This window comes from Podarcis raffonei, chromosome 1 (assembly GCF_027172205.1).
Source record: "Podarcis raffonei isolate rPodRaf1 chromosome 1, rPodRaf1.pri, whole genome shotgun sequence".
NCBI classification, from domain to species: domain Eukaryota; kingdom Metazoa; phylum Chordata; class Lepidosauria; order Squamata; family Lacertidae; genus Podarcis; species Podarcis raffonei.
Window position 1 is genome coordinate 71870385 of NC_070602.1, and position 14414 is coordinate 71884798.

At 39.4% G+C, this 14414-nt stretch overlaps 1 protein-coding gene across 5 annotated transcripts in view; it reads right to left on the bottom strand.

The window, feature by feature from the left end:
* The window catches only part of USH1C (USH1 protein network component harmonin), a 50432-nt gene that overhangs the window by 28368 nt on the left and 7650 nt on the right, over positions 1–14414 (bottom strand). For all 5 annotated transcript variants that reach the window (XM_053392854.1, XM_053392825.1, XM_053392816.1 and 2 more), the window contains exons 3-12: positions 12442–12585; positions 11488–11626; positions 5309–5417; positions 5195–5219; positions 3741–3798; positions 3252–3355; positions 2550–2634; positions 1965–2024; positions 1571–1627; positions 10–152 (exon numbers count right to left, since the gene is read on the bottom strand). In XM_053392854.1, the coding sequence (XP_053248829.1) occupies positions 10–152; positions 1571–1627; positions 1965–2024; positions 2550–2634; positions 3252–3355; positions 3741–3798; positions 5195–5219; positions 5309–5417; positions 11488–11626; positions 12442–12585 (924 nt within the window). The remainder of the gene's footprint in view (positions 1–9; positions 153–1570; positions 1628–1964; positions 2025–2549; positions 2635–3251; positions 3356–3740; positions 3799–5194; positions 5220–5308; positions 5418–11487; positions 11627–12441; positions 12586–14414) is intronic.

The following is a 14414-nucleotide window of genomic DNA, read 5'->3' on the forward strand; positions in this document are numbered from 1 at the left end:
ATATCTTACAATTTCTCCTTTTCTTGCTGTTCTTTCAGGATCTTATTGGTCTCCAGTGCAAGCCTCTTCTGGCGCATCAGTTCTTGCCGCTCCAACTCACGGCTAGTCTCTTCCCTCTGCTTCTCCTCTTCAGTCATAAACAGCTCCTTCCCCTAAATATTATTTCAAATCCCTGTTAATTAAGTTTTGTTAGCAAATTTGTATAGAATTCTTCTCCCTTTGAAGATCTGCCAGGTAATACACATTGACAATACTTTTTTCCCTAGGCAATGAAAATGGTTGCTTTTATCTAGCACGTGTATAAAAAAGAGCTATTGTAGTTATTGACTGGTAAGAAATTTTAAATTGTTGCCATTCTCGGTTACACATGCTTTTCAGCTGGTGAATAATATAATCAGATAAGAAACCAAGAGGCCAGAAATAAGATTTCTTTCTCTCTCTCTCTCTCTCTCTCTCTCTCTCTCTCTCTCTCTCTCATATCTATCATCTATCTATCTAGCCATCTGTAGGAATGTAAAACCTCTTTCAAGTGAATACAAAATGTTGCAAAATTTTCAATTTTCTGAGTTCTTTTTTTTGGAGGGGGTTTCATTACAAGAAATATGAAAACCAGATTATTAGTGTGAAACTCAGATTTATATATGTCTGATTATAAGTCTATTTTAGATACATGAAATGCCATGCTTTTTCACTTTAGCTTTGTGCTTGACACTGTCATTACCTTCAATGTGTATACAGTATTTCAGAAGTGGTAGCCTCACCTCTATCTTCTTGTAACTGCATATTTTCACACTGAATGGTGTGTCTACAGCATCAAGAGGTGTTATGCCTAGCTGGTTATACAAGCATTCTGACTGTGTTGTGAGGGGAATGGGAAGGTATTTTAGGAACTAGGTTAGTCACACTGCTATCTTATTTTCCCCCTTTATTCATTTGAAAGAATGAGTCAAAAATTGTCGCTGAAAATCAGTCTAAGCACAGTGTCATGCTTGATGGGAGAGCTATACTACCTTGAAACACAATTAATGTTAGTGAGATTGATTAAGTTACTTGCAGAGCTGTGTACCCTTGTGGGCTGTGGTGCATTCATACATGATCATTGTAACAAACAGGCAATGTCTTATTTGGCTAGCTATAGAAGACAATTTTTCATGGCTGCTTTCCCTGTGGTTCCATGTGCAGGAGTAAATGAGAACTATGAGGTAAATATGTTGCCCCCTGGAAGGATTTCTAACTCTCCCTTGAACATTCAAGGCTTATTTGAGGTTCTAAAATATTTTCACATGCCACAAAATGAACAAAATAATATGCACAACAAAATACAACCAGTTCAGAGGAACTGATCAGTGAACTGCTGATGTCTCCAAAAGATGACATTCAGATGTTCATAAATTACTTAAACTACTTAAGCCCCAAACAATCAATTTGAATCTAGATTATACTGGAATTGAGTATATGTCTCCCACCCCCAGTTTCTGGCTAGCATATGTACTTTGAGAACCAGTGTGAATACAGTGGTTTTCTAGATTTTCACAGGGTCTTTGCTGATTACAATGACATTCATACTTACGGCTCCAGTTACAACCGTGATAGTTAGGGTTTGACTGCTTTTCAACACCTTCACAGCCTGAAAAAATGGTGGGGGTGGGGGAGAGGAAAGGATAACATATTTACATGCATGTCTTTGTCCAGCTGCAAAGGTGTACACAGCACAACTACAGTGGCACCCTCTCCACCTGGTAATGATGCTGACTGAATCTCATTCTAAGAGCAGGACAGTTAAAACAATGCAGATGACTTTGTAGTGACAAGAATGTCTGGATTCAAACATTTTAAACTATACTCCAATATTTGTTGGCTGAATCCCAAAAATCTGAGTGTTGTGAAACAGATTGATTTAAAAGTTAGTGTAAGATGTCCATTTTCAATTTATGAGAATAGGACAACTTGGCCCTTTTCATTACCTCTTTGTGATCCACATTAGAAAAGTCCATTCCATTTACTTCAACAATCTGATCACCAACCTGAAAGCAAGGAAACAAACAAAATACTTGAAGCTTCAGCAGAGTTCTCACACAGACTTCAGTTCTCAAACCAGTTGTTTCAGAAAAGTGAGACCACTTCAGAACAACTAGTTTGAAGATTAAGGTAAACATTGGGATATTTTTTAACCTTTCAATCTTATTGAATTTATTCACTTTGCATTGGTGTCTGGGAGACACCACTGATTTTGTTTCCTTTAACATGGCCATTTCAACATAAGACCTGTCATGGACAATAACCAGTGCTGTCCCCTCTGTTGATGGAAGGCATCCATCCATAGTACAGGGAAGATGGCAATTCTTGGTTGTTCTCGTTTTGTTGGAGACCTCTGTATGTCCTGCCCTGGAGGACTGAAGCACACTCTGGAGTAGATTGAAGATTTGAGGACAATAGAGAACTCTCAAAATTTCTTCCCTCCCCTTTCCTCTAATAGATGCCTTCTGTCGGCAGAGGGGACAGCATGGGGCTATCATGGAACCAGATGGCTCCATCATCATTACACTTACCTCTAATCCTACTTCTGCAGACAGAGAATGTGGTTTAACATTACTTATGAAAATGCCTGGTTTTTGTGTGGGACCACTGGAAATGCTGGAATAAACAATGAAAACAAAATGATATTACACAATGGAATAATGCAAGTAAACAATCATGGTGAAATAACCAAGTACTGTAAATAACTTGGTTACTTTCAGATTGATGAGAATACATTGGATCAGATGTACAGCAAATGTACCTCATTTAAGCTCTATTGGTGCCATAGGATCTGTAACAACCCACTAACACTAATATTCTATCACAGTCAACACTGTTGCACAATTAGACATGGCACAACTTTTCTCAGCATGCCAAAGAAGTACTGTATAAAAGAAATCGAGTCATGCCTTAGTCCATATGAGAAGAGGATAGAATCAATTGATTTTGTGACCTCATTAATTATTGGTAATGAACAATTATTTGCACAGGATTTCAATAAAGAGAGGCCTACTGTCAGTACACATTACCCAAAGACGAAAAGAGTTGCAGCTTTGACCAATAATGGACAAGTGATGTGTGCAGCAGCTTATATCTGGTTCTGAACACTATCATTTGCATAAATATATTTAACTTAAGATCCAGTCACAGTTAAACCCTTCTTAATTTTGGCTAGATCACATCCATTATATTTTCCAGATGAAATGAGTCATGAGAAATAAATGCCAGCTCACCTGCATCCCATGCCCTTTGTACCAATCAAGCTAATGAAAACTTTCTTTTCTTTGTGGTTTTTTCCTCCAGATGATGCAAGACCTGCAACACTGCTTTTACCTTCCTAAAACGCAAAAATTAGGGCAACAGAGTTTCTGACATTGAAGTCCACTAGCTAAAAAGGCATGCTGATTTTTTGCCCACCATCAAAGTCTAGATAAAGTTTAGCAAAGCATCGGGGGATACTGAAGGAAATACATAAGTTATTGTTGATAGGTTTACACATAGCATTATCATACAATGAACTCAATTCTCCATGTGCCTATATCCAAAAGTGTTTTGGAAATATATAATTCATACAGTCATCCCATTCCAAATGTGCTCAGTGTAAACCAAACAATTTTGTACAGTGCCCAAAGCACTATATTATAAAAATAGGTCCAATGCAAAATTTTATTATGAGCACAGACTTTAAAATTTGCAGCAAATGTTATTTTCTTAATGCTTACCCCAGGATCTGATACAAATTGGTCTACAAACTGCCACTTGAGAGGCTCATCAGTAGAACTAGAAAATATATAAGTGGTTAGATATGAACAAAGAAAAGATGCTGAAATAAGTAATGCACTGTGGATGCTTTCATACCACACCTCTTGATGTTGGGTTGCAACCTAAATTCCCCTTGCTGTGGACCAGTCGGGATGTTTAAACAGTTTTCTGTCAGCTGGCTGTTGGTGATTTTAAAAGGCTTTGGAGAGCTAATACTTGTTTGGCTGTAAGCCATATGATCCCCAATATACAGAGTCAAATACTAGCTGTTAATTTACAGGTCAAGTAAGATTGTGTTGGTTGAACTTTGGTCACAAATAATTTTATTAAAAGCACTTTAGGAGCATAATGGCTTTTTGAAAGGAAAAACCTCAGGTAAAGTGAATGGCTCCAATTCAACATAGACTTGTATGTGCTAAATCCCATTGAAATAAAACTGTGTAGTACCTCTGTGCAGGACACAGTGTGCTACTTCTGGGGTAGTTTGCTCACCTTTGCTCACCCAGCACTCAGCTCTCACCTGTGGCTCCTAGAAGCTGTCAGCATACGACAGCGGCCACACCCCAGGAAACAGCTTTGACTGACAGCTAAACCAGGTGAAGGTAGCCAGAGGGTCTCAAACCCAAAGTGAGTTAGGGGCTTCCACTGCATGCAAAGACAGGCTTTGGCAGATTGAGCAGATGAGACCAATAGTGGGTCCAACAGTCAAGAAGGTAGTTTTTGTATGTGTTGTAGAGGGAGAAGAAAAGGCTAAGCAGTAAACCTTATACAAGTCCAGAGTGTAGTCCCCAATATGGTTGGATGGCAACTTGTACACCTCCTTCCGACAATTCCTGCAGCCAAGCTAGTGCCAAATGTATTGCTCTGCTTTCCTCTGGACCACATACTGAGGCCCAGAGGCCCAGTTACCTTGGCAGCCCAAGACCTCCATATACACTGCCCAGGCTTGTGCCCTAGGGAGGTCATTTGAGTGCTGCTAATGCAGCTGTTTGACTCCCCCACCAGAGGTGTACTACATTGTATCCCGAGAAAGATGGAAGGCAACAACATAAAACTGTGTAGTTTTCAAAATGTGATGTTACTAAGCAGAGGAAACTGACAGAAGCAGTGTACAGTGGTACCTCTAGTTATGAACTTAATTCGTTCCAGAGGTCCGTTCTTAACCTGAAACTGTTCTTAACTAGAGGCGCACTTTCGCTAATGGGGCCTCTTGCTGCCGCTGCACCACCAGCACACGATTTCCATTCTCATCCTGGGGCAAAGTTCTCATCTTGAGGTAACTCTTCCAGGTTAGTGGAGTTTGTAACCTGAAGCGTTTGTAACCTGAGGTGTTTGTAACTCGAGGTACCACTGTAAATTATTATATACATTCCATATTGTATGTAAAATATGCATTTAGCCAAAAGACAATTACCTTTTCACAGGTATCATGCCAACGTCTGCAATGAAATAAAGTTTACTGTCAGTTGCCACAAGAGCACAAAAGTATGGGAATTTTAGCAAAAAATCAAAACAATGTTCTACTCACGTCTCACTTTTATAGACACAATTTTCTTTGTGCGAATAAGATTAATCACTTCTTCATGAGTACATGAAGAAATGGAGTATCCATTTATTCGAACAATCTCATCTCCAACCTTAGTTTAAAAAAGAAAGAGAGAGAGAGATGGAAGCTGAGTTGGGGTCGTGGGTTCAAGCCCCATGTTGGACAAAAGATTGCTGCACTGCAGAGAGTTGAACTAGATGACCCTTGTGATCACTCTCAACTCTACAGTTCTAAGATTATGTGAAAATAGTATTTTATATAGTGTGTTTCAGAAGGAACAAACAATTTCAAATTGACAATCCATTTGAAAGAAGGCTTTTTTGTGTAGAAATGAGACATATCCTGCTGTGAAATTAATGGAACACATCTTTGGGAATGGGCAAATGACAACTTTCAAGTTTTATGCAGTTGCTTGATCACATCTGAGCAGCCTATATATGCTCCCTTGCTGAGAAGTACATTATTGTTTTGTCCAGCGATCCTTTATTTCTTTCAGCTATTTTATGTGTATCAGCTCAGATCCTAACTCTGAGTGAATGGAACTCTGAGTGAATGGAATAGATTGCTCACTAATTCCCCTTTCCACCTGTGACCTCCAAAAATCTTCTCTACAGGGTTAGAGGACCATCTGAAGCACCATGAGAGGTGACCCTGAGGGTGCAGGGGAAAGGAGGAATTGGTGAAAATAGTCTCCCTTCCACTATCTGCCAGCAGGATCAGAGTGAATTTCATTAAAAGGAAAAGTCCTATGAATAGAAGAGCAACTTAGGATCCAAGCCATTGAAGGTACAGTTTTGGGATCATACATCATAGCTGATTCTGGGATGGACTGTATCCTTTGTATACTTTGATGGAGTATATTATTTGGTCATTGACTTGCATTTCCTGCTGTTAAGCCCTAGGGAACAGTTCAGTATAATCAGAATCTATGCAATTTCATTGCATTGCATTCTGCCATAAATAACCTGGTGATGGACCTAAATTAATAGTTACTTACTTTAGACATCCAGCTAAAGTCTAGAGTACATTACTTCATTTAATTCAATGTTCAGGACAATAGATATATATTGCATACCAACAACCTAGCCACTAACATGAGTAAGTGCTTTTAGACCGTCTCCACATGGAGGCAGTAAAATTTTGCAGTCTCTTAACAGCAACAACTAAAGACTGAGCATAGCAAATGATGCAAAGACTAAATTACATAGTAAAATTCTAGTGAAGACCACAATGTTGCATGACACCTTCAAATACATAAACTATGTAAGTTCATTAGATGTATGTAGTGTTCACCTAAATAAGTAGGTAAATATATATCCCGAGTACGTAGAGAATATTTTTATTTTTGGTGCAAAGTGAAGCCGAAATGTCAATAGCAATGAAGTGTGCCATTATGCTGTGCTCAGTGCTAATGAATACAGAGAGTCCAATCCATTGAGTTCAAGATCCACTCTTGATAAGTGTCTGCTGGTGATGAATAGGCATAGCAAGACCAAAATAAATAAACAGGCACAGAGAGAATTATTTTCTGTAGTGAGCTAGCTGTTTCCAGAATTTATTGAGACCAACGTATTAAGTCAGTCTTTAAGACTTCGTGCTATTTTTGCTGTAACAAATCCACACAGCAGCCCCTCTAGATCCAACAGTGGATGGCCTGGTGGACCTGTGCCACTCACCTGATCTCCCTAAATCTGAGTCTCTGCTGTGTATTGGGATGGGGAAGGAGAGGGGCAAGGTGGCAGCAAGGAGCAAATGCTGCAGCAGAGGTAATTCAGTGCTCTTGCTGGCTTGTTTGCACCACGCTGCCTTTGATTCTGCCTTGCCCCTCTCCCTCCCTATATGCAGTAGCAAGTCAGCCGGAAGTAGCTCAGGTGAGTAGGGCAGCCCTGCCTCACTGTCCGCTACTGCCTAAATTATGCGAAGGGTTTGTTTTTAGTTTTGTTGCATAAGCGCCAACCACTGACTACATGCCATTTTATTCAATCAAATCCTAAATTCAATTAATTCCCTTTGTAGTCTACTAAAAGCTCGTTTTAACGATATTGCTTCCATCTGATGGGCTAGGAAAGCTAGTATGGGCACGCTAAGGTGAACTGCAAGAACAATGCATTCTTTCATTGGGCTGCTGCTCAGCTTTGGTTTACGGCACTTGCTTATCAGTTATCATTGCATGGTACTTGTTTTACTCACATAATGAGTCAAGTTTAATTTAATTCAATACTGAAATAACTGATTTCAGGCCATATTTTCCAGCCAAGGAAATCACATGCTAAACAGATGTTAGTTGATACACTTAATCACTGTGGCAAACACAGAGAACCTGATCTGTGGTGTGTATAAGTCTTTTTAAAATTTCATTTGCCACGGCTTATTTAATCAGGTACCACCACCTTGCCCCAACAATCCGGCATGAAAGCCCTGACCCAGGATTGCTCTGGGGCCCACAAACCCTTCCTCAGACCTTGCTATTTACAGCAGTGTTAACTTCTGTTTGAAATTATGTGCCGCTCATCTATTGGAATGGTGTAGCAAAGCAGATGTGGTTGCTTTTTCCCTTTACTGTATTCACACTTGCTAGGACTGAGATGAATTTTCACAAGTTGGATCCAGATCCCATCAATGGAGTTCCCTTCTGCCACTGCATAAGAGATCTAATTCGGCCTATTGCAGGCCTTGCCTGAAGCTGCTTTTGCAACTTTGATGTCTGCCTCTTTGTGCTTGAATATCTATTTAAAATGTCATCTGTATTGCAAAGGACTAATTCATTTTTAAAAAACTCTTTCAATTTAACACGTTGCATAAAGAGGGAGCTACGAAGGTTCCATCCCAACACTTAGTCTGCTTTAACTTTTACTTTTCCCCATTGCTGAATCAGTGGGGTTGAGGGAAGAGCAGGCTAGAAAAATTTGCTTGGAGGCCTGTATCAGCCCCCCACGATGTGAGGCAGGATAGCTACCCTGGATGTAGATGAAATATGTACAAAGGTGCAACAAGACAAAAGTGAGAAAGAGCAAACATCACAGGGGCATTGCAACATAGTTGAGCGTTAATGTCTGCTTGTTTTGTTTCTAGATAAGCATCCTGTGCCATTAATAGCTACATAACTGATACAAATTTAGCAGATCTTTCCCCTTGTTGTTGCTTATTATTTCGTTCATACCATGCACTTGCTAAATGCACAAAAGCCCTTCCTAGAAGATTAGCCAACAATTCTATAGGGAGGAAAAGGTTTTAGTTAAGATTCAAAGTACTACTTGCACGGCATGCAGGGAGTGGAATAAAATAATTGTCTTCACTGATATTAGGAATGATGTGCTTGCTCCACCTACTGGGGAATTTTTTAAACTGTAAAATCCCTTATTGATAGAGAGGAGGGTGTGTTCTCTCTTTGGATCTTTCACCCCCAGCATAAATGAAAATTTTCTGCATGAAGAGGTTAGCTTCAGGAGGCAAATATGTCCATAATGCTTCTCTTGCTTCTTTCCTGCTTATTGTTCACCGTCTGCATACAAATGTCACGTAGTGTATCAGATTTGAATACACAATTGAATACACCATTATGTAACAAAGGTAAATCAGAGAGATTCCTGTTCTCACTTTCTCCCAAAGACTGCTTCTTGCCATCCAGCAAGTAGCCAGACTTCTTTCTTTCCTTTTCCAAATGCAAACTGTATCCATGCAGAATGCTTTCTTTTGCTCCACCCTCAGCAGTCTCCATGGTCTCCTGCGGCCCCTCTTGCTCCCTCTACTGACTTGCAGTGGGAGATTGATCTTCTTGTGGCTGGGCTTTGGGGCTGGTTCTGCACACATATTTATTTTTACTCCTTTCTTTAACAAGACTTATCTACTATTTAATCAGAAAAATAATCGAAGCAGTTTACAGAAAAGAATATAAAATATCCATTGGAAAATACTGGTAAAACCAAACTTTACAACAAGTACTAAAATTGACCCAATCCAGATAAAATCAACACTTTGAAATTATCTAGACTTAACAAAACCTAAACAAAAACGAAAAGTATTTAGCAGGTATCGAAGACAGTATTGCCAAGGCTTTGTATCTGCAAGGAGTTCCATAAATTAGGCTGCCACAGTAAGCGGTTGACTCCTTGTGAGTGTGGACCAACACTATTTGGCACTTATACAACTACCAGTATAAATATCAGTCAGTGTGTAAGAACAAATCCTATCTTCTTATATTGTCTAAAACATACACGAGTTAATGGCTTTTGGTCACACTACAGGAAGACAAAATTGGACAAATTTCCACCCCACCAAAAGAAGTTGGATGAATTGCGCTCTCTCTCGCTCTCTCTGTGTATAATGCTCCAATAATAGCCATTAAAGACATTATTGGCAAACTACACTCTTCATGAAATAAATGTTTGCTAGCTTTTCTATAATGTAGACTTGGCAAAAACCTTTCTGTTTCCTATTGTCAATGTATTAAGCACCAGTATGTTATTACAGAAGAATTGACTAAGGGACTGAAAACAAGGGGGCAGGGAACTAAAATAGAAAATTGTTTCATGCATTCCTTTGTTTTTACAGTCTGAAAAGGGGGCCTTTTTTTTAACTAAAGTATACGGAGCAGAATCATGATGGTTTCAGATTTACTTTTTTAGTGCTTCCTTTACTTCTATTATTCATAATAATCTCCAGGCCTTTTTAGTTAACATAATCCCCAAAGATATGAGTACAGTATCTGTGAGAGCAACAAAATAGACAGATGAAATGCATGAAAAGGCTAAACTGTATCCATTTAGGAAAAAGAAGAAGGAGAAATCAGTAGAAAATAGGTCAATGCCACAAACGTTTCAGTTACGTATCTTGATTATACAGACACACATACACACTTTAAGTGGTGGAAAAACTACCTCATTTTCTCATAGTCAAGAGGATGGATCAAAATGGTATAGGAAAAAAAGGAGCCAGAAACTGATATTATGATAGAAGTTCATTATGCCTTTTCCCAGACTACATTTTTTTTCTAGCTTGGAAAATGTGTGGAGATTTAGTGAAATAATGCAGATGGGTGAAATTTCAGAAGCATTTGGCTTTATCATGAGACAGCAATTTAGAACAATGAGCAGCCTGTCAACTCCCCTTGTTCACTTGGTCTTAGAAAGTTTTAGAAAGTGTCTTGTACAAACTATTATGAAGGCACCTTAAACTGGTTCTTAACATCACATATCAACAAACAAGGAAGGCAGAGCTACATTTGCTGCAAATGAGATTCCTGGTTTGGTATAAATAGATATACGTACTTTAATGAAGTCAAAATAGGAAAGTGTGGGATTTATTTGTTCATATATGCCCTTTGTCTAGGAATGGATTCACATTTTCCCCTCTCATGAGGTTCCCTTCTTATTCATCTGTTGGAAGATTTCTGAGTATGGGTTGGCTCATGATCTAAGCTTTTTTCAAACCATTCATGAAACTGGAATGCATGTGAATATCCATTATGAAGCAACAAACTTAGTTCACTGGTTTCAAAATGTGTCATGTCAGTTACAGAGGGCACATGGGTGTATAAATGCGAGTTTTCACCTTTAAAATATATGCAGGACTAATCCTTTTGTATATTAAAGTCACATTTTTATTATGTGTGTAGGTTTGTAATGGGTCCTATGCATGTTTTCTTGTTTGTCAGTGTATTAGTGCTCATAACATAGGTTCCTCCTACAGTCTTTATTGTCATAAATGGACCACTCCAATCCAGAACTTAATGTGAAGTAAGTTTGGAATATGAAGTGCAGAGCAGTGACTCAGGCATTCTGGTCCTGGTATACAGCAACAATATCATTGCTTCTAAAGTAATAGTTAATGGATATAAAGCCCATGAAGGGGTCAAATCTCACATCCTGGCAAAAAGGGCTTATAGTGATAAACAGTATTCTTACATTTTTTTACTAGTGGACAGTATGGTGGGGTGCTCATGTCATTGCTGCTTACTGGGAGGTACAGGCAGCAATAAGGCTGGCACAGTGCAAACACACCAGTAGAGCCAAAGTGGTCATGGTAGTGTGTTGCACTGCACCAGTCTTGCTGCCACCTCTTCCCTCCCCTTCTCAGGAAGCAGCAGCAACTCCACCAACTTGAATAATAGAATATATACATAAGATATTTTCTAGCTATACAAGACAGAATGTCCTTCTCACCTGAAGTCCAACATTGTCTGCTTGTCCACCTTTCATTAGCTGAGAAATAAAAAGGCCACAGGCAAATTCGACACCTCCTCTCACACTTATCCCTAGTCCTTCAGGATGCAAACGATCTAACCTCACCTCCTTCAGTTTTCTGCAAAAGTTGGAATAGGATAAACAGAATTTACAGTTGCTACTTAAACAGTCCCATATACCCACCTGCCATTCACTGGTGTTTATTTTCAAGGCTTCTGAAGAAGGTGGAGTGTGTTGTCCTATACTTTACTTTGTCAAATTACTTGTATTTGCATTGCATGCAACTAAGTCTTAGGGAAGGGAAGGCCTCTTATATAGAGCAATAGGAAGTAACTTTCAACTTTCATTAGCTCTCCTCCCTTACCCTGGCTGGGTACTCCAAACTCTTATAAGGATGCCACTCTTTTTTTTGACTCTTACTCTTATAACAGGTCTCAACAGACAGAAACTGGTATTGCTTTTAAAAATGATTTGCATTTCCATGTTAGAAAAGGCATCTGTTCAACTTCTGTCTGCTGTGCAGCTGTTAAAGACACAAGATTTTATATAAAATATAAAAAATAACAATTCTAGTCTCAGTCTCCACAAACCAAAGACTTTAATCAGCAGGGCTCCTGGGCTCAAAGGGTAAGAACTGAGGGAGCACCTCTCCCTCCTGTTTATTATCAGGATGAGGGAGGAAGAAAAGGGCAAGAACTTCAGGAGGAGACCTGCTATGATTGATTAACTGATATTAACTTTCTGCTGCAGAAACAGAGGCATCCTGAAAATGATTTTTTGGGAGGGGGGCCACCTAAGGTTAGGTGAGGACTGGGGCAAATAACTGATCAATATGCCTATGTATACTTGCTGAGTTCTTGAGTAAGAATTCATCAATTAGCAAAAAAGAAAAAAGTGTGCTCATATACAGAGAAGTACATTGATCAAACCTACCTAGATCGTTTAGGTGTTAACTGATCATACTCCACTTGATGTTTTAATGGGATGAGAGGGCGTATGGCCTCAAATAAGGGCAGCCGGCTTGGTTCATTGATTACATACTTCAGATCTCCCACCAGCACTGGAAGATTCATGGATCTACAAAATGAAGTTGAAGAGGGTTATAAGGAGAATGCAATATTAACTACTGACAAGGTACTTAACATATCGTGCTCTCTGGCTTTCATGATGCTACCTTAAAACCCCTGCCCCCAAGAGCCATTCTTCTTCTGCTTCTAATGTTAAATCACCTGATTTGATACATAAGACACCTCCATTTAAATGGAGTTTATGGAGTTAAAGTAAAATATGCTGCTGGGCCTATATTTGAAAGCTACAATGAGAGTAGATAAAAGATCAGTATAGACTGTTAGTCCAAATTTTTGTGGATTACACAACCCCAATGCTATGTGATTCTGCATTTGTCCAACATGCACAATACAAAACTGCACACAGTAGTTGTCTGTGCAGAGGACTAATGTTCACCACCTCTAAGAAAACGCTTGGAAATGAAATGGCCAGCATTCTGGGGAAAAATGCCATTCCTTGACCATTATGAAAAGGCTATACAACAGAGTTTAATCTGAAGAGATGGGGGAAGGGCTCATTGGCAGTTATTTGCTTTGCATACAGAAGGTCCTACGTTCAACCCCTGACATCTTTAGAATGATCTGGGAGAGAATCCTGCATGAAATCCTAGAGAGCCACTGCCAGTCAGTGCAGGCTATACTGAGCTAGATGGGCCAATGGTCTCGCTTCCTACATTCCTATGCTTCCAATGGTGAGTGGTGCTGAAGACGGTGCTCACTATCTGTGGCCCCAACCTCTGCATGATTACCTAGTGTTCTGGAGAAGCCTGTGCATGTACAAGTTGTATACAGTGGTACCTCGGGTTACAGACGCTTCAGGTTACAGACTCCGCTAACCCAGAAATAGTACCACGGGTTAAGAACTTTGCTTCAGGATGGGAACAGAAATTGGGCTGTGGCAGTGGGAGGCCCCATTAACTAAAGTGGTACCTCAAGTTAAGAACAGTTTCAGCTTAAGAACGGACCTCCAGAACGAATTAAGTTCTTAACCCGAGGTACCACTATACACACAGGGACGTACAGTAGGCCTAGGAATCTTTCAGACCTCTGGCTGTTGTCAAGGCACAGCATGGGGGTCCCTAGTGTGACTCCCCTTCCCCTCTCCCCACAAAGCAAATGCATCCACAGAACACCTAAAAAGCATCTGAACATATGGCATACACATTTTTTGTTATAACTGCCCCATTCCTATGGTACTGTGTACAAGTTCTTAAGTTCTATCATAAGCATGCTTATTCAAGAGTAAGCCCTATTGTATTTGACATGGCTAATCTTCAAGTGTTTAAGATTACATGCATACTGACATTTTAATGGGATTCCAGAATAACAACTTTATGAAAATAACAGAATTAATCTGTAGCCAGTCTGTTGACTTCAGCAGAGTTACTCTAGCCTAAAGAACGGCAGAACTCCATACCATCTGTTTGTGTTCTTTACATCAGTCATCACAGGATACTGGACACCCTAGTATGTCACTTGATGTACAAGTAACACATTATTAATGGCAATTAAATACACACCAGGGTAGGAAATGCATCACCAAATATTAAAGGAAATGCCAAACTGAATGTGTTGTGATCTTTAAAAATATAAACAAATGTCTTTTTATTTTTCTAAGTTTGACAAATATTGTGTTCTCAGTGTTGGCCTTGGATTATATGATTTTTATATTATGCCCCCCCCCAATGTTAAATGCATATTTAAACCACCAATTTTTTATAGATATCCATGGCAAGCAGTTGTGTGTTTAAATAAAAGCATTTGTCTGCTTTATGGCATAAGGTTTTCTGGATTAGAGTCCAGAACAACAGATATATGAAGTGGTCACACACACACGTC